The sequence below is a fragment of the Chiloscyllium punctatum genome, chromosome 8 (assembly GCF_047496795.1).
Source record: "Chiloscyllium punctatum isolate Juve2018m chromosome 8, sChiPun1.3, whole genome shotgun sequence".
In the NCBI taxonomy this organism is placed as follows: domain Eukaryota; kingdom Metazoa; phylum Chordata; class Chondrichthyes; order Orectolobiformes; family Hemiscylliidae; genus Chiloscyllium; species Chiloscyllium punctatum.
In genome coordinates, this window is record NC_092746.1 from 54,736,063 (window position 1) to 54,760,538 (window position 24,476).

General features: G+C 39.1%; 1 protein-coding gene across 15 annotated transcripts in view; it reads left to right on the plus strand.

Annotated features, from left to right (window-relative positions):
* Positions 1-24,476, plus strand: part of LOC140480572 (poly(rC)-binding protein 3) — a 295,539-nt gene that overhangs the window by 196,349 nt on the left and 74,714 nt on the right. For 14 of the 15 annotated variants that reach the window (XM_072575588.1, XM_072575589.1, XM_072575587.1 and 11 more), the window contains one exon: positions 20,611-20,734. In XM_072575588.1, coding sequence (XP_072431689.1) covers positions 20,657-20,734 — 78 coding nt within the window. In that variant the 5' untranslated portion in view covers positions 20,611-20,656. Of the gene's footprint in view, positions 1-20,610; positions 20,735-21,266; positions 21,341-24,476 lie in introns of those variants that run through there. The other variant, XM_072575591.1, reaches the window with a different exon arrangement.

The window sequence follows — 24,476 nt, forward strand, 5'->3', positions numbered from 1 at the left end:
TTTCATTTATTCAGCTTTTCATTGCCAATAATGTCCATTCATAAACAGTGCAGTTAAGACTTATTCTATCTGTAAGCTATATCACAGTGGATTCATAATGTTGCAAAACAATACATTCTGTCTACCTAAAAAGTCAGGGCAGCAAGTGCATGGCAACACTACCACCTTCAAGCTCCCCTCCAAACCACATGCTATTTTGACTTGGATCAATTGGTTCCTTTCCTGTCATTGGATCAAGATCTAGATGTCCTGTCCTAACAACACAGTATATCAGGTGGACTGCAGCAGCTCAAAAAGTGGCCTTACCCTGCCACCTTCTCTAGACCATTTGAGGATGGGTAACGAATGAACATCTCTATCCCATGAAAAAAGTTTAAAAAGACATCATGTCACTGCTAGGTATCAGTTTATGTGGTTAACTCGTAAAATTCACAAGCAAATCGAAAAATAAAGTTTGTTGTACTTTGAGACTGCCATGATTATGTTTCAGTGCAAACTCTGTAACTTTTGATTATGTCTGAAGCTTGGAACACTTCAAAGCTTACTTATTCTCAAATTTAATAACATATCTGTTAATTTTGTGTTCTTATTGCAAAAAAATGTTTATTAATAGTAATAGATAGAGTATGGTAAAAAAAATTAGATTTGATAATTTTGGTAACATTTTAATCTTATAAAAATGTAAACCTACAATGTAAGTAAGTGTTACCTTATCCATCACATTCATTCATTATTATGGGAAATCATTCAGTTTTCTTGAGAATTAGGATTCTCCTATATTATTAGTTACAATCAATATGGTAATCAAAGCCTCTGAATACTATTGCAAAACCAGTAATCAACAGTTGTGCTGATCGAAACAGAAAAAAATGCTGAACAAATAATGAAATCAAGCATACTCAGTTGGACCTGGAACAGGTCTTTATAACCAGAATCTTTTATTTAAAGTACACATCTATATACCATGCAAGCAGAGGTCCCTCCCATCCTAACACCTTCCCCAGCCACCGCAGGAACTGCAAAACCTGCACCCACACCTCCTCCCTCACCTCCATCCAAGGCCCTAAAGGAGCCTTCCACATCCATCAAAGTTTTACCTGCACATCCACTAATATCATTTATTGTATCCGTTTCTCCCGATGCAGTCTCCTGTACATTGGGGAGACTGGACGCCTCCTAGCAGACCACTTTAGGGAACATCTCTGGGATACCCACACCAATCAACCACACCGCCCTGTGGCCCAACATTTCAACTCCCCCTCCCACTCTGTCGAGGACATGGAGGTCCTGGGCCTCCTTCACCACCGCTCCCTCACCACCAGACGCCTGGAGGCAGAACACCTCATCTTCCGCCTCGGAACACTTCAACCCCAGGGCATCAATGTGGACTTCACCAGTTTCCTCATTTCCCCTTCCCCCACCTCACCCTAGTTCCAAACTTCCAGCTCAGCACTGTCCCCATGACTTATCCTACCTGCCTATCTTCTTTTCCACTTATCCACTCCACCCTTCTCCCTGACCTATCACCTTCATCCCCTCCCCCACTCACCTATTGTACTCTATGCTGCTTTCTCCTCACCCCCACCTTCTCTAGCTTATCTCTCCACGCTTCAGGCTCTCTGCCTTTATTCCTGATGAAGGGCTTTTGCCCGAAACGTCGATTTTACTGCTCCCCGGATGCTGCCTGAACTGCTGTGCTCTTCCAGCATCACTAATCCAAGAGCAGAAGTCCCTGATGACCCATCTTATACATAGTGACCGTCATGTGTTCTGATATCACTGCTTGTGATCTCATTACTATTGACTTTATCATTTATCTCAAGAGGGTTGGAATATAAAAGCACCATTGTGCTACTGAGACTTTATAAAGCTCTGGTTGGGCCCCATTTGGAGTACTGTGTCCAGTTTTGGTCCCCACACTTCAGGAAGGATATACTGGCACTGGAGTGTGTCCAGCAGAGATTCACACGGATGATCCCTGGAATGGTAGGTCTAACATATGAGGAACGGCTGAGGATCCTGGGATTGTATTCATTGGAGTTTAGAAGATTAAGGGGAGATCTAATGGAAACTTACAAGATAATACATGGCTTGGAAAGGGTGGACGCTAGGAAATTGTTTCCGAGAGGTGAGGAGACTAGGACCCGTGGACACAGCCTTAGAATTAGAGGGGGTAAATTCAGAACAGAAATGCGGAGACATTTCTTCAGCCAGAGAGTGGTGGGCCTGTGGAATTCATTGCCGCAGAGTGCAGTGGAGGCTGGAACGCTAAATGTCTTCAAGGCAGAAATTGATAAATTCTTAATGTCACAAGGGATTAAGGGCTATGGGGAGAATGCGGGTAAGTGGAGTTGAAATGCCCATCAGCCATGATTGAATGGCGGAGTGAATTCGATGGGCCGAATGGCCTTACTTCCACTCCTATGTCTTATGGTCTTATGGATAGTTGCTTCTGTTATACTACATCTCCCCAAAGTATTCAATTTGTCCTCAAGTGTTTACATTTTTTCATCATTAATGTGTTCCTAATATTTTTACATTTCTATTTATTAACGTATGTTCCATTGACTTCTCCACCAAGTCTGTTGTGGTGAGGCTTCAATCACCAACCTTCTTTCTCAGCCCTGTTTAAGGATGGAAGGACTGGTGCTACATGTGTGCTTTTGTCTGAGAATTAAACATGAACATTGACTGTTCCTTTTTTCTTTGCGAAAATGCCCTATAGTGGAATATCCATTTTGCTTGCTTGCATTAAATATGGTTTATAATGTTCCCTTGGTGTTGTTTGGCTTAGTCTGGCCTGAAAACCTTCAGTCCAGTTAGTGCATGGAATAATCACTGTATTCGTCGTCTGGTGAAGAGTTGTTGAGGGCAACCTCCCAATGCCCTGCCATGTCCATGGTGGAGTTGATTTGTGGAGCACCTCCTGCTATTGGTTGTTAGAGTATTGTTGGGACTATCTCCCAATGTGGTGGTTTCTCACAGTGTGTCTGCTGGTGGACTGATGGGTTTTTCTGCTCTTGTGTCAGCTAGGAGTTAGGCAATCTGTGCTTGCATGAGGCTTAGTCTCTTGGGTAGCCTCTTCGATGTTCACCCCTGAAAGTCTTTACTGTTTTGCCTTCAGATCTTGCATGGGGTATGCTAAAATTCTGTTATATCCTTTGTTGGTTCATCTCTGGTATGTTCTGCACCAGTCTGGAATACTCCTCTGGGTGTAGCTTCCTGTTGCTGCTTGGTTCCCTTAGATGGATTTTCAGTTTTCAGACTTTCTAAGTCCTTGGTTGTATTTGTTTTGCTCTTTAAAAGCAGTTCTTTTTGAGCCACTGTACTGGGCTGAAGCATAGCTATCATCCTAGTTTATTATTTGCTCTCCCTGGGCTCTGATATCCTCAGGGCTTCCATACATTGGCCAATACCTGGACTGACATTGGGTTTTTTTATGCCCATTTCTCAGGGTTGTAGCCTCATCTCTTCTTCAGGTAGTTTAATAATGGAGAAAAAGGTGATCCTAGTGCTCTCTGGCGGGGCCTGTTGTGTTGAGTTGTGCTTCTTCTGTGGAATCTCCACATTCTCCTTGAAGAGTCATGTGAGACCTGAACTTTCCTTCTTTGGTGGTTCCTGTCATGAGTAGTGCCTTGGTGGTGTCCTCTTCCACATTCTCCTCAAAGTGCAGCATGTAGGTTTTCAAGCCACCTCCTTTGTCTGGTTGCCATGGTCAGTAGTGTTCCTCTACCTGTTCTGTAAAGGAAGGATATAGTCTAGGGCATCTTCCTGTGGTTGCAGCTGTGGAAGATCATTGGTAGAGGCAACTTTGAAGTAGTCTGAGTCAGGGGTTCCCCCTGGTAGAGTGAGGAAAACTGTAAGGCCACATACACCTGCCTACTCATCAAAAATATAACATTGATTTGGAAGGACATAGAGTCCCTTGTGCCGGAAACATAAAAAAAACAAGAACTTTGTTAAAAAAAAAGCCAGGGATAATAATGGAGGTAAGATTCAAAATAAATCTAAAAGAAACAGAGAATGCTGGAGAAACTCAGCAGGTATCTCAGCATATGAAAAAGAGTCATACAATTCTTGAAATGTTAACTCTGTTTCTCTCTACACAGATGTAGCCAAACCTGTTGGGTGTCTCCAGTGTTCTCTGTTTTGGTTTTGATTCCTAGCATCTACAGTATTTTGCTTTCATCTGAGAAATCTAAAAGAAAAGACTGTGTACAAGTACACAGTCTTCTGTAATGCATATTTCTTCAAAATGAATTGGCTATAATGCGTTTGTAGAATTTAGACCATTTCTTTGTAGAACTTTCCTTCCCTGCATTGGTTATAATGCAATTCCAGCCCCATTTGTTTAAATGGTACTGTTATTACACAATTTTCTTATAACACAGCAGTTGCACGAGAATGGAACTATCGTGTTATATCAGAACTGACTGTGTGCAAAAAAAAAACACAGACCCTGGCAAATGTGAATGATATAAAGAAAGGAAAAGGGAACAAAACAAAGAACAACAAAATCAGAACATGAAAGGAGATAACTGATACATTATAACGAAAGACGTTGATTAGGCATCCTCCTCCATAGGGCAGCATCTGATTACAGTTGTGGCCATACAAAATTGTGGCTTTAGTGGAGGTGGAGAGGAGAGGAATAATTGTCAGAGCACAGGCTCTCTGGTTTGTTGCTGGGAGGCTACATTCATTGGTTGGGACTCAGCTTTAGCATAGATCCCAACAGCCACGTTAGCATATGCATTGTGGACTCAATAGGCTTTCTACACAAGTACCCTCTTCTACCAAACAGATTGTAGGGAAATTACCCTAAAGGGAGACAAGGTTGCTCATCATAGAAAATTGTGAGGACAACTACCTTTGACCCTACAACTGCAGTCATATAAAAATCTGTCCTAAAGAAATCTCTGTGCTTTAGATAGTGTTATGATTTTTAAATAGTGTTATGACCAGGCACAATATGTATCACAGAAGTGCACTTTTGACAATTCTTGTTTTGGTATTGGAAGGCTTTATTGTTGGTATTGGAATACTAAGTATAGATTGTGTTTATTATCCTGATATGGCAGAAAAACACAACTTGCTGACCAAGAAATATGGCTGCACTTTGTATCAATGTGGATTGACACAAATTAAAATATTGTAATTTGAGCACTAGAGTCTGCTATTCTGATATTAATCGTTGAAGCAGTCACATCAACAAAACAAGTAGTAAATTTTGAAGTAAGAGGAATTTACAAACTATAGGAATGAAATGCATCAGCTGATCAATGTCCTCTTAACCCGAGCAATGTGATACTGCCTTATGATAAATTCCAACATATTTGCAGATATATTCTAACCTTACGGGATCACACTCAAAAACTTTTAAAGTGAACAGTGTAAAGCCCTACAGTATGGTGCATCTGGACACCAAAAGGCAGTTGATAAAACTATTAGTTACAAGTAAATCTTTAGGTTTTGATTATAAACCTGGGAATTAATTGCTAAAAGATAAATGATAAATACTCATTTAAGGAGCTGTTTGGTTTCAGAACAGAAGTACTGAGTTGAGATCCCAAATAATTATCCTTGTACAACTGGAAATAGTTTTATTCATTCATGGGCTTTAGCTATTGCTGGCAAGGCAAATGCCCTTAGGAAGGTGGCAGTGAAGTACCTTCTTGAATTGTTGCAGTTCATGTGGTGTAGGTAGACCTGCAATGCTGTGATGGAGAGAATTCCAGGATGTTGACTCGGTGACAGTGAAGGAAATATGGATATAGTTCCAAGATAGGATAATATAGTGCTTGGATGGAATCTAGCTTGCATGTGATAATCTTCCTGCCCTTATCATTCTGTGTGTAGATGTGGATTTGTCAAGGGAGCTTGGTGAGTTCCTGCTGGTCCTCTTGTATATAGTACACATTGTAATAATGGAGGGAACTTAGATTAGTAGATTGAGAGCTGATTAAGCAGGCTGCTTTTTCCTGGTGCATGATGTTAAGCTTCTTGAGTGTTACTGGGGCTGCACTCTTCCAGACAAATTGAAAATATTCTATTCCATTCCTGACTGTGCCTTGGGCTTGGTGAACAAGCTTTGGGAGTCAGTTGATTGGCCTGCTGCAGAATTCTCAGCCATTGACCTGCTTTTTGTAGCCTTAGTATTTATATTGCTCATCCAGTTCCATTTCTGGTTAATTGTAAGTCCCTAGGATGTTGATGGTAATGCTACTGGAATGTCAAGAGGAGATGCTTAGATTCTCTCTTGTAGGAGATCATCATTGCCTGGCATTTGTGCAGTGTGAATGTCAATTACCCCAATCTTGGATGATATCTAGGTCTTGCTTCATATGGATATGGACTGCTTCAAAAATGTGGAGTTGTGCAACCTTTAGCACTTATCCCCCACTTTTGACCTTATGATGGAAGAAAGGTCATTAATGAAACAAGTGAAGATAATGCAACATTGGAACCTCGGCAGCGATGTATTAGAATTAGGATGATTGACCTTGAACAATCATAAACATCTTCCTTTGTACCATGTATGGCTCCAACTAGTGAAGAATCCCTCCCTGACCACCCCCACCCCTGTCAATAGTCTAGCCAATTCCAATTGATTTAAGTATTGCTCATGGTAATTGATGCCACACTAGGTCAATTGCTGCTGCCTTGGTCTCAAGGTTAGTCACTCTCACCTCAATTCTCAAAATCAGTTATTTTATCCTGGCTTTGACTAAATTTGTAATGAGGTCTTGAACTGAGTGGCCCTTTAGAAATCCAAGCTAAGCATCAATGAGATCTTGAACTGAATGACCCTGTAGAAATCTAAACTAAGCATCAAGTTTTTGCTGTTTAAGTGTGCTTCCATCACTTTGCTGATGAATGAGAGTATATAATAGTATTCTAATTAACCAGATTGGATTATTGCTATTTGTTGTGGAAAGGACCTTCTTGGACACATTTTTCTTTTACTAGATAGATGCTAGTGTTGTTCTGAATGTAGATGGAGTCCATGCGGGATCAGTTGGTTCTGTAGGCAGGTACTGAGGAAGGAGATGTGGCTGTGTTAGTGACCCTGCTTCAGGATATGGCTGAAGAGCTTTAGGGCAGCGGAGATAACCTGAGGCGTGTAGTGAGAGAGAGACTCACTGAGATCATTGTAGAGAGAGGAGGCGAACTTCGTCAAGGGAGGCATCCTTGGAAGAAGCTTCGCAGTAAGGTTCTAATCAACTAGAAGAAAGTGATGACTGCAGATTTTGGAGTATCAGAGTCGAGAGTGTGGTGCTGGAAAAACACACCAGGTCAGGCAGTATCTGAGGGGCAGGAGAATCGACGTTTCGGACATAAGCCCTTCATCAGGAACGTCAATTCTCCTGTTTCTTGGACGCTGCCTGACCTGCTGTGTTTTTCCAGCACCACACTCATGAGTCTGATACTCCAGCATCTGCAATTCTCACTTTCTCCTAGTTGTCAGTGTTGCAGCTATGCTGGAACAACATTGCTGGGACAAACTAATTCTTGAACACAAGTCTTCAGTACTGGAATGCAATCACAGCCCATTGCCTTTATGGCATCTGATGCCTTAGTCCATTCCTTGAAATTATGTGGAGTGAATCAATTTGGGTGAAGATTTGCATTTGTGATGCAGAGGACCTCAGGAGGAGGCTGAGATGCTAATTCACTCAACACATCTTCATAAAGATCATTGTCAATGCTTCAGCCTTGTCTTCTCCACTGACACACTGGACATCTTCATTATTCTAGATGAGGATATTATTCCAGTTGATATTTGGATTAAGTTCCCAATTATTATTTCCTTATTGTTTTTACACTTTGAAATGTCCCTGCATATTTTATTCTCTAACTCTCTCCCACCATTTGGGTGATATATAATATGCATCTAGCAGTACATTTCAGAGCTCTACTCATCTGGCCACACTTGATTCATCATTTAATGCATCATGCTTCTTACAGCTGTAATTAACTCTTTAACCTACAATGCTACACTCTCACCTTATTTAGCTATAACAGACTGGTACAGGAACAGATTTTTTCAACTCTCAGACATAGGCACAAGTTTTTTTCAATTTTCAAGGACAGATTCAAGATTTATTTAAGTGTTTTGATGGCTTGAAAGTACTACAGACTTTGTCTGCCTTCCACATGCATTTATGTCTGCTTTAAAAAAAATATAACTCATACACTGTGTGAATAAAACCATTGCCCCAGTCAAAATGGGATTTGTTCAAATATCCCTTCTGAGCTTGGGTTCATATACCAAAAAACAAGTTTTTTTTTCAGTTTTCATACAGTGAAATCTCACTAAATGTTTATGACAGAAGACTGTTCATTCATTCCGCTTTTTTTGTTAGTTTATCATTTTGCAGTAAATAATTACAGGAAATAATTGAAAGCATCAGCCAAAGTCTGGGAAGCATATACTATCGGGCATTCCTCTCTGCTGAGCCATCAGCACAACATCTCACTTGAGATCATTGTGTGCCAACATCTTAAGTGACAATAGCTGCTCTTTCACTTCCCTAAAGGTTACTTCTTGGCTACGTGACCATTTGCAAGGCTTACCCTTTCTCTATATCAAATGTAAGCTCCTAAGATGGAGGTCTGGTTATTACAAAATAGTCCATAATAATTTACCAACCCAAGGAAAGACCGAAACTCTGGTACAGACCTTGATTGCCCTCACTTTATCTTTCAATGTGCACACCCGGTCTTATTGATCCTGTAGCTCCAGTAGGTCACTTGGGGTACCTTGGAACATGCATTTTTCTTTCTTAAGGCCTTGGAGAAACATTTAAACACTGTGTCCAAGTTCTCAAAATGCTCTTTATTGATCATCCCAGTTAACAGCAGATCATTCAGATGATTTTAGGGTGATTGGAGGAAGGTTTAGGGGAGCTGTCAGAGGTCAGTTCTTTACACAGAGAGTGGTGAGTGTGTGGAATGCACTGGCAATGGTGGTAGGAGAGTCAGATACATTCGGGACATTTAAGCAACTCTTGGATAGGCACATGAATGATAATAAAATGAAGGGTATGTAGGTTAGTTAGATCTTAAATTGGGATAAAGATCGGCATAACATCAAGTGACAAAGGGTCTGTACTGTGCCGTACTGTTCTGTGTTTTATGTTCTAATAACACACCAGCAGTACAACCTATATGCAGTTTGTATAAAAGTATTGCTCATGATAGTTCATGGTAGGTATTTGCTGATTAATTAGGATTATGGGATATACTTCTTGTCAATCTTTATATTGTATATTAATAAGAAAGAAGAAGCTGAAAAACCCAATAGTACAAAAATAAACAGGCCACTGGGGGCATTGTGTTGACAGTAAAGTGGTGAAACTGGAATTCCACTTCACTATGACATTAACATTGAATGAGTTTTTGCATTCATGTTACTGTGGTTGAATTTGTAAACAGTATATTGTGTTAAAGCAATCAACCTCTGTAGCCTAAATCAGCAGCACTTATGATGTGGAAAATATTAGCAGGGGTTAACACAGCTTTGTTGGAACATTCAATGATTTATTCAGCTGGCTCTCTGTTTATAAATATTAGCACAATACCTGAGGTAAGGACATATGCAACTGTGTTTTATTTGATTTGTATCTCACGGAGTTCCTAATTAGCTTTCTAAGTTCTTAATGTATTACAAAACAACAGCTGTGAGTTCCAGATGTCCAGAATTCCCATTTGTTCATTATTACAAGGCCATTGCAGTCACTGACAAATTAATTTAACCTGAGTACTATGCCTGCAGGGTGTTTGCACTGTACTGTCATTGTAGATTATTGCAGTCTTGTGCACTTTGAAACAGTATTTACTTAATAATCACTGAGAATATGCCCGTTCCAGTGCACATTCAGAAATAATATTTCAATACCTGTGCTCAGGCTTTCATAACATTTTGAATTGTTGAATGTTTTTATAAGCTTCTAACAAATGGTATGCAATGTGTCTCTAAATGATATGTCTGTAAATTCCATTATCTCAATGCGAGGATAATACTGAAGAGTTTTCACACCAAGTGATGTGAAATGCAATAAGAATGTAACAGGGAAATATTAGAGGGATAAATTTATTGCTGAGCATTGATTTACTGTAGCAGTGAAAGGAACTCAAGAGAACTGGGCATAGGGTAGTAATATAGAGGTGAGTTAGAATAACAAATATGATCTTATTGAACAAGAGAGCAGGCGTCCAATGCTAAATGGATGACTGATCGCCTATTTCCTATCTTCTTCTGTATGACATATTTTGGAAGAATCGACATATTGCACAGTTCTGGACTTCAGATTAAGGGTATGGTATCCTGATGAAAAGGCAAAAGAATCACCACAAAGTCAGGCTTCAAGAAAGGAATGCTTGAACCGGAGTGCACAACCTTTGTATGCTGTTTTCCCATTTCCTTTATTGATTCTGAATTGGGATTGTAAGAATTATATAGAAAATAATCAAAAAAGTGAATCTGTTCAATTAGAATTAAAGATTAGAATTAGAAATAAATAAACTGTTCAAAGTTTGTGAGAAGATTTGTAGCTCGGGTGCTTGTTGTGGTTCTGTTCGCCGAGCTGGGAATTTGTGTTGCAGACGTTTTGTCCCCTGTCTAGGTGACATCCTCAGTGCTTGGGAGCCTCCTGTGAAGCGCTTCTGTGATGTTTTCTCCGACATTTATAGTGGTTTGAATCTGCCGCTTCCGGTTGTCAGTTCCAGCTGTCCGCTGCAGTGGCCGGTATATTGGGTCCAGGTTGATGTGCTTATTGATTGAATCTGTGGATGAGTGCCATGCCTCTAGGAATTCCCTGGCTGTTCTCTGTTTGGCTTGTCCTATAATAGTAGAGTTGTCCCAGTTGAATTCATGTTGCTTTCAAGTTAATAGATTCACTTCTAGCAATATACTGGAAAAGAAAACTGTGCAGACATTTCCATAAGCCCATAAGATATCGGATCAGAATTAGGTCTTTCTGCCCATTGGGTCTGCTCTGCCATATGATCATGACTGATATGTTTCTGAGTCCTAGTCTCCTGCCTTCTCCCCATACTCCTCGATCCCCTTACTAATCAAGATCCGATATATCTCTGCCTTAAATGAACAATGCTACGATCAGTTTGCGCATCCTCTGTACAGCCCTACACAGGAAGTATGAATCTCAAACCTATTAGACAAGCTCAAGGGCTGAGGTTCCTTCAACACAAGCTCCTGGGTCCCTCTACCTCGCTTGTAGTCACAGCCTCCTGTCCCAGACCACTGACTGAATTTGAGATAGGTAATCTAAGCGGTGTAATTGTTTTCCAAAACACAGAATTCAGGGAACTCTCCCCGTCCCTGATGCATCATCATGTTCAAAGCTCAGACTCCAGCTCATCAACTCTGAGCTGGAGTTCCTCAACCAGCAAACACATGCTACGGGTGTGGTCACAATGAACCAATTGAATCATAGAATCCTTATACTGTGGAAACAGGCCGTTCGGCCCAACAAGTCCACACCAATCCTCCAAAGAATAATTCTCCCTGACCCATTCCCCTACATTTATCCCTGACTAATACACCTAATCTACACATTCCTGAATGCATGGCCAATTAACCTAGCCTGCACATCTTTGCATTGTGGGAGGAAACCCACGCAGACTTGGGGAGAATGTGCACACTCCACACAGACAGATGCCTGAGGCTAGAATCGAACCCAGGTCTCTGGTGCTGTGAGGCAGCAGTGCTAACCACTGAACCACCATGCCCCAATGATGGACCTTGGAGTCCACCAGGTCCCATATCATACAGGTACAACATGTTGCCTGACTCTGCACCTATATTTTATTTACTTAGTTCTTAGTTTGATTTTTTAAAAGTTTCGTGTTGGTCTTTTAGTTTGTAATTTGTAAATATTTCAACTATTTGACTTCAGTCTGAAAGTAACCAATAATAGATAATCAAATTAGTAGCTATCACCAACCAATTTTTTTTTGTTTATCTGTGATGTTGCTCTTTTGATCCCGGACTTCAATTTATCCCATCTTAAAAAAACCTTTACAAACAATGAGCCAAAAGAAAAAACAAGCAAACAGCATCTCTTCCCCTCTGCACTTTTCCATTTTGCCTCTAAATTCTCTAAACTATGTACTCACTTGGGCTGTGTCTCACTCTGGATGTGACCTCTCCTTCCTGACTGGGCACAGTTTACTGTTTCAGAACAAATGCGTTCAGTATTCTGGCTTGATGCTGTCTACTGTTCTTATTAGAATTCAGGCTTGACAGTAACTTAAAAATCATAAGATAATAAATATAAGCTTATTAGCTGATGGTCACAATAAAACTTCAGTCATTCTTGGAAGTCATTTTGACTGATTTCCAAGCTATTGCAACTTTATTTGATCTTTATGGATCATTACAATATTTTATTTTGTTAACTGACAGTTAATAACTTTGATTACTTAACTAATCCCATTACATGTTTTTGGTTCAGCATGAGGGATACATTTGGTTAAGCACAAGGATCAGTACTGTTTTTTCAGTTCATCCATTAAAAAAAACATAATTTTACTGACACAACTGTTCAGTCACACACACACACACACGAAAAAGTCGACTTTTGGAATCTTTTAGGAGCTATATTTGAACACAGTATAGAGCAGCTTTACAGGAAAATTATGTTTGGAACCATAATAAACAATTTTAATAAAACCCATACAAAAGGATGGGTATTTTATTTCACTTGTTAGACAGTTGAAAGCTGAAAGCAATCAATATTATATAAAAGATAATGCATCTTAATGTGTTGGTAAGAGGTAACAACAATGATAATTACATTAATATTCAAATAATATTGTAGCCACTTTTTGAACACTATACTGGCTTGAGCAAATGCATAACCACAATAAACTGCAATTTTTTTTAAAAAGGAAGTACGAACAACTCTAGACTTACAATAATTAGGATAAACAAGAATATGGATTTATGCATTTTTTTTATTGGCTTGCCAGGTTAAAATGTCTGAGGAATCCAAAGGACATTTTGACTCCAGATAGGTAAGCATGCAGGCCCACAGTTATACCCTTGGCACTCATGAAACAAGCTCCCAGCCAGGTGAATAACTCCAATGCCTCATAAATACTTCCACAGAATTGAGTGCTAAGTGGGTAAGAGTGAGGAAGGGGAAATGGTGCTGTAATACATGTCAGTGAAATAGTAATCCAGTGGTCCATGCCAATGAAGTCATAGAGTCATTGAGTTATACAGCAGGGAAACAAACCCTTTGGCCCAACTTATCTGTGCTGACCAGATATCCTAAACTGACCTACTCTGGACAATGTGGATACAATTGCCAGCATGGCGGCTGATAGAATTTGTACTCAATTGATAAAACTGAATATAAAGCTAATCTCAGAAATTTTAACCAGATCAACCATCAATTGTTGGTTCTCTAATGTCCTTTAACTGAGGAAATCTGCCATCCTTCCCTGGTCTGACCTACATCTAACTCCAGACCCACAGTAATATTGTTGACTCTTAACTATTCTATGAAATGTCTGAACAAGAAACTCAGTTAAGGGCTATAAAGGATAGAGAACAAATGCTAGCCTTGCCAGTGCTGCCTACATCCTGTGAAAGAATAAAGAAAAAATGTATTTGCGTGCCTAACGTTCATTATTATAACTGGATCATTGTTGCAGTAAATGGATTGCAGATGTTCTAGCCTGCTAGCTGGATTTACTGCTTGCTCTGTTGCCACGTCAGGCTTACCTCTAGAGGCAATAAACTTGACTTCATCCACTTCACCTGTCTATGTAAAAATTTGGTGAATATGCGTCTTTTTAAAGAAGATATGTCTGCCAGATTAGAAGTTCCCTGACTCTCTGAACCTGCTTCAATGCAATCAGATTCCTCTTATCGTGCGGTGACCAGAACAGCTTACAGTACTCCAGCTGTGATCTAACAAAAGTACAGCTCCAACATAACCTTCCTGCTCTTATTACCTATTACATGATTGATAAAGGAAGGTGCTCCACTTGCCTTCTTAACTATTCTATCAACCTGTCCTGCCACTCTCAGGGATCTGTGGACAAGCACCTCAAGATCCCTCAATTCTTCTCAACATCCACTGTCTTGCCCTTCATTGAGTACTCCCTTGTCTTGTTACTTGCTCCAAGAAGTCCATCACCTCACACTTAGTAAGGTTAATTTCCACCTACCATTGATCTGCCTATCTGACCAATCTGTCTATGCCTTCCTGTCATCTAAGACCACCTTCCTCATTATCAATCACCAGCCAATCTTCGCATTATTTGCAAACTTACTTCCATTTCCCCACATTTTTATCAATATTGCTTCTATATATTACAATCAGTGACAGACCCTGTGGGACATCATTGGACACTGGCCTCCAATATACAAACTTTCTAGCAATACCCTCTGTCTCCTACCATTATGCCAATTTTGGATCCAACTTGCCAAGTTTCCCTGAATCCCATGTGCTTTTATCTCTATATCAGTTTCCCCTGTGGAATCTTGTCAAAGACCTAAAATTTATATAAACTATCTCAAATGCCCTATCCTCATCCAAACACTTGGTCACCTCCTTGAAAAATACAATCAAATTTGTTAAGCATTACCTCACTCTTATAAACCCTCTTACAAACCTTATCTCTCAAGGTAGAGATTAATTCTTTCTTTCAGAATTTTTCCCAGTACAGAACAACCTTGATGAGGTGAACAAGATGAGTGGGGAGTATTTTGGTTGGATAACTGATCTGATTGTAAACAATGGAAGCCATACTGGGTATTTCATACATGATGTTTGACAAATAAAATCACTTTTTGGTTAGAGTTTGACTGAAGTCTGTGAAAATCTTCGTTGATATTTTCCTTGGTTTTATCCCAGTCCTCGACAGCAGCCAGCATCTTTCTGTTTGGTGTTGGCCTGCCATTCCGATTAACCAAGTGTTGTCCCTCCCTCCTCAGTGACCGCCGATCCCTGAGAGAGAGAGAGAGAGAGAGAGGTGCAAAATACAGGGGGAACATGAAATAGAGGGAAGAATTTTTTGCTGACTTCAGTTTCCATCCTCTCATCAATTTTTTTTAGGGGTAATGTTTTCCTCGTGTTTCCTCCTGTCAAATTTTTCTCCTGTTTATTTTCATGTGAGCTAACTCACTATGATTTACTCGCTTCCATCAAAAAATGTTACATTAAATTTTCTTGTCAGTTGAAAGATTTTGAACTACCTATTTTTTGGAAAAAAGTCATCACGGGATAACCGGAGGAAAAAGCAATGGAAACGAAAAGTGTGAACTTTAATGTCACGTCTCGAGTATATGTTTGAAGTTACTTATTTATTAAAGCTTGCTTGCATCTATATTCCTGTTCAAACCTACAAAATGATGCATTAAATGGTTGAGGAATAGAATTTTTCAACTTCAATTGAAATGCATGTACAGGGACCTTGAAATCTTGTTCAGATAATCTGAAATTCGGATAATTGATGTTCTGATAATTGAGGTTGTTCTGTAGTTTCCTTACCATTGATTGGAGACTCATTAGTCTATATTTCCCGGATTTATCTCTACTATCCTTCTTGAAAAATGGAACTACATTGTTGTCCTGGAGTCATCTGGCACCTCCCTGTGCCAAGAGATGAATTAAAAATTAAAAAGTCAGAGCCCTTGTAAATTCTTCCCTCATGCAGTCTCGGATACAATTCATCCAGTATTGGAGATTTGTCCAACTTGAAGCCAGCCAAAACCACCAATATCTCTTCACTCTGTGTTAAATTGTTCAAGTACCCCACAGTCCCTCTTCCCAAATTCAGTACCTACATCCTCCAAAGTAAAGACAAATATAAGGAACTTGTTTGACACGCTACCAATGTCCTCTGTCTCCACACACCGATTTTACCTTGGTACCCAGCATCACAGATGCCAATCTTTATCCCATTCAATTCACTCCATGCGATATCAAAGTGTTCTAGGCCGAACCATCTTCAGCTGCTTCATCTCATCATAAAGTCAAAAGTGGGAATGTTTGCCGATGATTCCACAATATTCAGCACTATTCATGTGTCTTCAGATGCTGAAGCAGTCTATGTTCAAATGCAACAAGAATTGGACAATATCCAAGTTTGGGCTGAAAAGTGGCAAGTGACATTCACAAGCTTTTCACTGTACTTAGGTACATGTGACTACAATAAATCAAATTAAATCAAAGTCAAAAGTCAGGCATTGACCATCTCTAATACGAGAGAATCTAACCATTGTACCTTGACATTCAAGGCTATTTTCATCAGTGAATCCCCCATTTTCAATGTCCTGAAGGTTACCATTGATCAGAAATTGAAATGGTCTTGCCATATAAATACAATGGTTACAAGAGTAGGTCAGAGGCTTGGAATTCTGTAGTGAGTAGATCACCTCCTGACTCCCCACTTGGCTGTCCACCATCTGCAGAGCACAAGTCAGGTATGCAATGGAATGCTCCCCACTTGCCTGGATGAGTACAGCTGTAATGTACTCAAGAGGTTTGACATTATGGAGGGCAAAGTGGCCTGCTTGATTGCTACCACATCTGTAATCAGAAATTCAGCAAAGATCCTGAAACAACATTTTCCAAACCCATGGCCACTACCATCTGAAAGGACAAGGACAGCAGATACATGTGAGCAACATCACCTGCAAGTTTCATTCCAAGCTACTCATCATTCTGACTGAGACCATAATAAGACTTAAGAAATAGGAACAGGAATAGGCTGTTTGGCCTGTTGAGCCTGCTCCACTCTTTAATAAGATCACGGCTAATCCGCCATTCCACATATTCACTTTCCTGCTCTTTTCCTGTAACCTTTGAGTCCTCTCCTGACTAAGAATCTATCTATTCCAGCCCAAAATATACACAAGAACTCTGCCCCCACATCTTTCTGTGGTAAGGAGTTCCAAAGACTCTCAACTTTCTGAGAGAAGAAATTCCTTCTCATCTCAAGTTTCAGTTGATTCCTCTTTATTCTGAGGCTATGTCCTCTGGCCCTAGGCTCTCCAGTGACTTGGAAATGTATTGATGTTTCTTCAGTCTCAATGGGTCAAAATCCTGGTACTCTCTCACGAATAGCACTGTGGGTCTACTTACAGCACATGGATTGCAGTAATTTGAGAGGGCAGAACACCATTACCTTTTCAGGGGATGGACAGTAAATGCTTGCCCATGCAGTGAATCCACATCACATGAATGAGTAAAACATAAGCCTTGCTTGACAGTGGTCCATACTTTGAAGGCATCTTTTACAGATCTCCCATTTAACAATGTTGCAGATATATCACGATGAAGCAATTGCAGAATTGTTGTCCATCTCGAAACACAATGTATAAAAGCCAAGAAAGATGTTGCATAATCTGAGTAAGGAAACAATTAACACTGCAACTTCTCAGAATTATTAGATTGCTAAAATTATTCGTTGCAGTTTAGAATTAACTTATTCATCTGTAAAAATCTGTTCTGCTGATGAAAATATTAATTGGTTTGTATACTCTCAATAATCATTACATCCAGTTTTAAAATCAGATGGATGCGGGAAACAAAATTTGTGCTTCTGATGTTTAGACTATTTTCATTTATTTGCAAAATTGTTTTGTTGCAAAATATTTTCTGACTTAAATAGATATATCTGTCTGTACATCAACTTACATAGCATTATATAGAATATATAGGACAGAAGTAGGCCATTCAGCCCAACTAACCTATGCTGGCGTTTATACTCCATATAGGTTTCTTTCATTTTACCTGCATCAGCTGAGTCTATTAGCATTTGTTCCTTTCTTCCTTACGTGTCTTTTGAAAGCATAAAAGCTATTTATTTGAACCACTTGATACAACAATCAGTTTTCTGTTTTAATCAGTTTCTTGAGTGAAGAAATCTCTTCTTCATTCAGTTTCTATTTCTGTTCCCCTCAGTTTCTTATTTTCTATGGTGGTGTGTGGTGTTTCTATTTTTTCTATCAAAATGCAACATCTTATGTTTATCTCTTTTCAAAGTTCATTTGTTTAGTAACTTATCAACTTGACAGGGCAAAAGTGAGGACTGCAGATGCTGGAGATCAGAATCTAGATTAGAGTGGTGCTGGAAAAGCACAGCAGGTCAGGCAGCATCCAAGGATCAGGAAAATCGATGTTTTGGCAAAAGCCCTGATGTATCCCTGTAATATTTTGCAATCATCCTCAGTGTTAGCTGTATCCCCCAATTTGGTATCATCAGCATGAGCTAAATGCCATTCAGTATACAAGAACTTCCAGAATTGCCAACACAAGTAAGTGCTATTCATTTCAAGTGAAAGCACAGCCAGAGGTGTTCCTTGCAAAAGGCATGTTACCTCCTTGCATGAAACTAGAATAGCAGTTTAAGCTTTGTGTCACAACAATACTTAGGCCAAGCTAACATAGACTTGTGCCTTTTTTCTCTATGTTATTGGATTAAATAAAGTTCTCATGAATAAAGTCATTTTTGAAAAGATGCTGAGGCAAGAGACGGAAATGATTCTGGGGCACATAGACATCAACACAGCAGTTAAATACAAGGCTGCATTAAGCCTTGGATTGAATGGAACAAGCTGCGGAATGATAATTAAATTGCACTGCAATTGTATAAAAGCATGTGGTTGGTGGCACAATGCCTACATTCTAGTTTCACTGGAATAGAAGGGGCAGTTATTGATGCTTTTGTTAATGCTTCACAAAGGATACTTATGTACTGTGCAGTAAACATCTGCTAATGTGTGCTTGACACTCATTAGTGGATTATTTCAAAGATTTGTGTTTTCTATTACCCCTTCATGATGGAAAAGGAATGGCAGTTCTTGCACTATCTTTTCTTCAACTTTCAGGAATACACAAAGCACTGCCAACTTGTCAAAGCAGAGATGGCTGCCAAAAATAGTTTCTCTGCTATAATGAAAATGCTTCTTCACTAATATTCATGAATTAAAGCATTATATTATCAATCAGAGAGGATGGAGATCAAATGTTTATGTTTGATCAATTTTGGCAGGGGCACTGATTTTGGTTTAAAGATCTTTACCACCCCCCTATTTTGCAGTGCATCATTTATAACTTTTGGCACATGTTTTAATAAACATTTTATTTCTGATCAAATATTTTTATTTGCACTGATACATTATTTGCAAGCAGCTAAGCAAAAGCATCAATCTTACAAGCAGAAGAGATTTTTTGGTGTGCAGTTATTTAGTAGTATGGAACTTCAATAGTTTTTCATGATGTATACTGTAGGAGAAAGCTCTGCAAGCAAATGGGCAATTCAAAAAAGAAAAAGACTTGAACATGTTGCTTCACACACATTCAGGGACACATACTCAGTAAATAAAAAGAATATGTTGAAGTCTTTTGCATTTGTTGATTTACTTGGGAACTTGAGGAGCTTATAGTTTCCTATTGCTTTCTCTTTGTCAATGCCTTACCAAATCAGAGTCGACAGGCCAACCAATCAGCAACCTTTTTTTCCTGTAATATAAGTTGTTGAAATTTAGCTTTTTGGTGTTTTTTTTTCTAATACAGCTGTATTGTGTTGCTAATTATCCTCTTTTTAGTAATTTTGTTTTAACATTAGATTCAGTTCTGATATTTGAATGAAATCTCAATGTATAACACCCACATATACATCAACTTGTACAATGAAAATGCTGTAAATGTTTTTATTCATGTCTTCATTGCATATTATAAGAAAATAGAATTTGGTGTATTTGTTCACTATATTTCATAATTGAAAAGCTGCATAAATAGTGGCTGCAGCATCAAAGGTGTGGATTGGGACTCCTGGCAGCAGCAGCACCCAGAGCGGGGACTCCTGGTAGCAGTAGGCCCAGAGCCTGGACTCATGGTGATGTCTGGAGTTGGGATGCCTGGCTGCAGTAGGCCTGCAGCCTAGACCTTTGGTAGTGGCAGCAAGGCATTGGTTGCAGTAGTGGCTGTGCCCTGAGCAGGGATTCCTTGCTGTGGTAGGCCCAGAGTGGGGGCTCTTGGCAGCAACAGCTGAGCAGGGTTTCCTGCGGCATTGGCATTGTCATTGCTGTATCCAGAGTGAGACTTTCTTGTGCCCGGAAACTTTGCAGAAGCTCTGGAGCCATGCTTGAGACCCAATTTGAAAAGAAGATAAACTATATTTCTGTAATTTCTTCTTTTTTTTTGTTAATCAAAGTGGCACTAGATTGCGGTAACAAAACAATTTTCACTGTATCCTCCCGGATATATGACGATAATATCATTAATTCATTCATTCAAGTGTGAGAAATGAATTGATTCTCTATCACAAAAACTGCTGTAGAACTATACTGAAAAAGAAACTATTTATGTTTATTTCTAGCAAATACAGAAATTTGTTTTCACAGGTCAAGTTTTCCACAGTATGATTGCTGTCAAATTCCTATGTAGATTTCTTGTGAACTGTTTTCTATGTTAATTTAAATATTTCCACAAGATTGTAGCATAACAAATCTTTTCAGACAAAGGCACATGCAGCAAATGAATTTGTAACTGACTTACTTAAATTTTTAAAATATATAAAAATTGCAGCAGCTATCATATTTTTGAACGTTTCATTCTGCAGGGTGCCAGTATTTCTGTGTGAAAACAGAGTGCCTCCGAACATCAGAATGAATAAATCAGACTCCAAAGTGGCTGAAGGGGGACTGAACATCATGCTTACTATCCGCCTACTTATGCATGGAAAGGTACTGTTTCATCAACCATAAATAACTGCACCAAGTTGTCTTTGAGTGAATATATTATTAGTTATTGAATTCAAAATAATTAAACTTGTGTTCCTAGCAAAGAGATGTTCAAGTACCTGTTGTTGGTTCCTGTTGTTGCATATTTGGTCAGGGATGTCACTCTAACACAAGTCTAATTTTATGCACACAGTAGTGCAGTAAACTCCTTGTCAGAGTTTACCCTGGATGGTCAAGGAGTTTATTCAGTAATTAGTTGAGCCATGGAAAGTCAGAAAGTGCCAGCTTTGATCCCTGGTTGTACCTAGTGCAACATTTGGGATGCTGCTATTGTTTCAGTTTCCCTTGTTAGGAAATTAGGGGAAAGTCAGTTACAGTTCTTGCTCCTTCACATAGGAATTAAATTTGCAGTTTTCTAGTCCTGTGGCACTAATCCTTTATTTATTAAATTTTATATATGGATGCGAGTGCCTCATGTCATTCGTCTCATTTTCTTTTCTCTTTCTTCCGCTATTATTTTTCAATATTCTCACAGGAGAAGATCTCCTTTAGAAAGCCTTCGCACAGATGGTCTGGGTCTCTTTAACTTCATGCTGCTCTGTGATGGAGGTATTGTTACTAGTCAAGCCACGTCATTTCTTTCCCTCTCATTCCCCCCCCAAAAGTAATATATTCCATGACACAATATTCTATCGAGCAACCTCTGTTCTCTGCAATAGAAAACAAATTGAAGTGAAAGGCAACGTAAAGACTTGGACCTGTTACCATCTTATTTTGAAACAGCCAACCCACAAAGTGCTTATCATTACTGTTTTTGGTTTATTACCCCTTCTCCAAAGTCGTTAAATCAAAGCAGAGAAATTTACTGGGTGGGCAGAATTGAGTTATGGTTAGAAGGTTTTGAGTGTCAATTAATACAATCTGAAAGGAGCAAATGTATCTTTATGGAAGATGCAATGGGAGAGAGAAAAAAAACAGGCTTTGCAGCTTCCAATAAATGGGCAAAAATAACAAAGCCAAAGCATATAAAAAAAATTGGCAAACTGCAACTTAGCAAAACAATTGTAATTTAAATCAGCAATATCACTGTCTTTAACTCTAGTTGGATTGTCTTCAAATATGAATCCACCAATGTATCTGTTTAGCACTGTGAATCATTCTCATAATCTGATGAAATTTTCTAGATAAAGGAGTGGAGATGGAATTTCCCAGGCACATCTGATAATTTGTACACCAAAAATATGCAGTTTGAACATAAATGTATTTGAAGAGATTCTCTTTTTACAAACTAGAACTTCCAATTTAGTGTTTGCTTATGTTGTTGGAAATGGAAACCTGAATCCTCTACCCCAATATCCCTCAATGTGATATCATGTAAACCCTACAAGAGGCCGTGCACAAACTGCGTAAAAGCACCATTAGGTATTATCTTTAATGCTGCCCCAGAATAGAAATAGTGCGCCTAATAATCGTCCTCTGCCTCTTAAGACTAAATGTTAAAGAGACTGTGTCAACATAGAAATATGAAAATGAGGAGTAGGAGTTGGCCATTCAGCCCTTCAAGCCTGGTCTGCCACTCAATGTAATCATGGCTGATCGTCTATCTCAATGTCATATTCCTGCTTTCTCCCTTTACCCCTGGTGCTAATAAAATGTAAAACTGTTTATATCGCTTTGTTGAATATATTTCAAAGCTTGGTCTCCACAGCCTTCTGTGATCGAGAATTCCACAGATTTACTACTCTTTGAGCAAAGAAATGTTTCCTCGTCTCAGCTGTAAATGGTCTACTCCATATCTTGAGATTGTATCCCTTAGTTTTAGATTCCCCAATCAGGGAAAGCATCCTCTCTGCATCTATCCATCTCTGTTAGAATTTTATACATTTCAATCAGATCCCCTCTCATTTTTCTAAACTGTATTGAATAAAGGCCCAGTCACACTGATCTCTCCTATATTCTGCCACCCTGCACTCACTCTATGGCATATATATATATACTTAGGTAGGGAGACCAAAACTGCATCCAATGCTCCAGGTGCAGTCTCACCAGGGTCCTGTGTAACTACCATAAGGTATCCCTGCTTCTGAATTTAAATCTTCTTGCAATGAAGTCCAATATCCCATTTTATTGCTGCACTTGCCAGTGTACTTTCATTGATCCAAAAACCTTTGTACATCCACAATTCTCAAAATGTTACCATTGAAACAATATCCTTCTGGTCTGATTTTCACAAGATTGTATATATCTTCACATTTAGCCATATTGTCCTGCATCTGCTGTGTGTTTGCCCACTCACTCAACCTATCTAACTGATATTGAAGCCACCTAGTATCCTCTTCAGAACTCACAATCCTGTCCAGTTTTGTGTCATCAGCGAAACTGTGGAAATTATTCATTTGGTTCCCTCATCAAGATAATTTATATATTTCGTTTATAGTTGGGATCCATTTATAGGTTCATTTATTCCCATTCTCTGTTTCCTGTCTGTCAACCAATTATTGATCGATGCTACTATATTAATCCGTAACCCATGTGTTTTTACTTTGTCCACTGACTTCTAAGGGGAGAGCTTTCCAAAAGCTTTTGGAAACTTCAAATACTTCATATCCACTAGTTCTTGTTTATTTATCCTACTAGCTATTCCTTAATAGCTCCAGTGGATTGATAAAACATCATTTGCCTTTCATAAACTCTTGCTGGCTTTGTCCAATCCTGTTAATGCTTTACAAATATTCTGTTATCAAGACTTTTATAAAAGACTCCAGCATTTTCCATGCCACTGATGTCAGGCTAACTGGTCTGTAATTCTCTCCGCATGGATCTATGTTAGAGCCTCAATTATTTCACGTTATTTATTAGTGACTTGGATAATAACATAGAAAGTCATATATCCAAATTTGTTGATGACAAAAAATTTCAGGTGCATAGACCTCAGGTACAGAAAGTAATCTAGAAATGGAGTGCTGGCTTTCATATATTTAGCAGACTGGAGTACAGGGATGCAGAAGTTATGCTGTAGTTATACAAAACCCTGGTTGGACCACACTTGGAATACTGTGAGCAGATCTAGGCACCACATCTTTGGAAGCATATATTGGTCTTGAAGACATTACAATGTAGATTTACAAGAATGCTACCTGGACTTTAGGGCTTAAGTTATGAGGAAGGATTACACAAATTAGGCACATTTTCTCCAGAATTTAGACGGTTAAGTGGTGATCTGATCAAAGTCTTCAAGATATTACCAGGAAAGATAGGGAAGATAAAGATAAGCTATTTCCACTGGTTGGGGATTCTAGAACTAGGAGGCATAGTCTGAGAATTAGTGTTAGATCCTTCAGGAAAGATGTTAATAAACATTCTTTATTCAAAGGGTGTTAGATGTTTGGAGCTGCCTCCCACAAACAGCAGTGGATGCAGGATAAGTTGTTAATTTTAAATCTGAGGTAGTTTTTTTTGTTAAGCAAATGTATTAAGGGATAGAGGCCAAAGTTGGTTAATAAAGTTAGACCACAGATCAGCCATAATCTTATTGAATGGTGGAGCGCTCAAGAAGTTGAATGGCTTATTCCTGTTCCTATGTCCCAATGTACATAGTAGGGTGACATGTGTCACCTTTCAATATGAAGGAACTGCTCCAGAGTCTATAGAGGTTTGGAAGATGACTACCAATGCTGAATATTTCCAGGACCACTTCCTTTACTGCTGTTGGATACAGAATATCTGACCTTGGTGATTTGTCAGA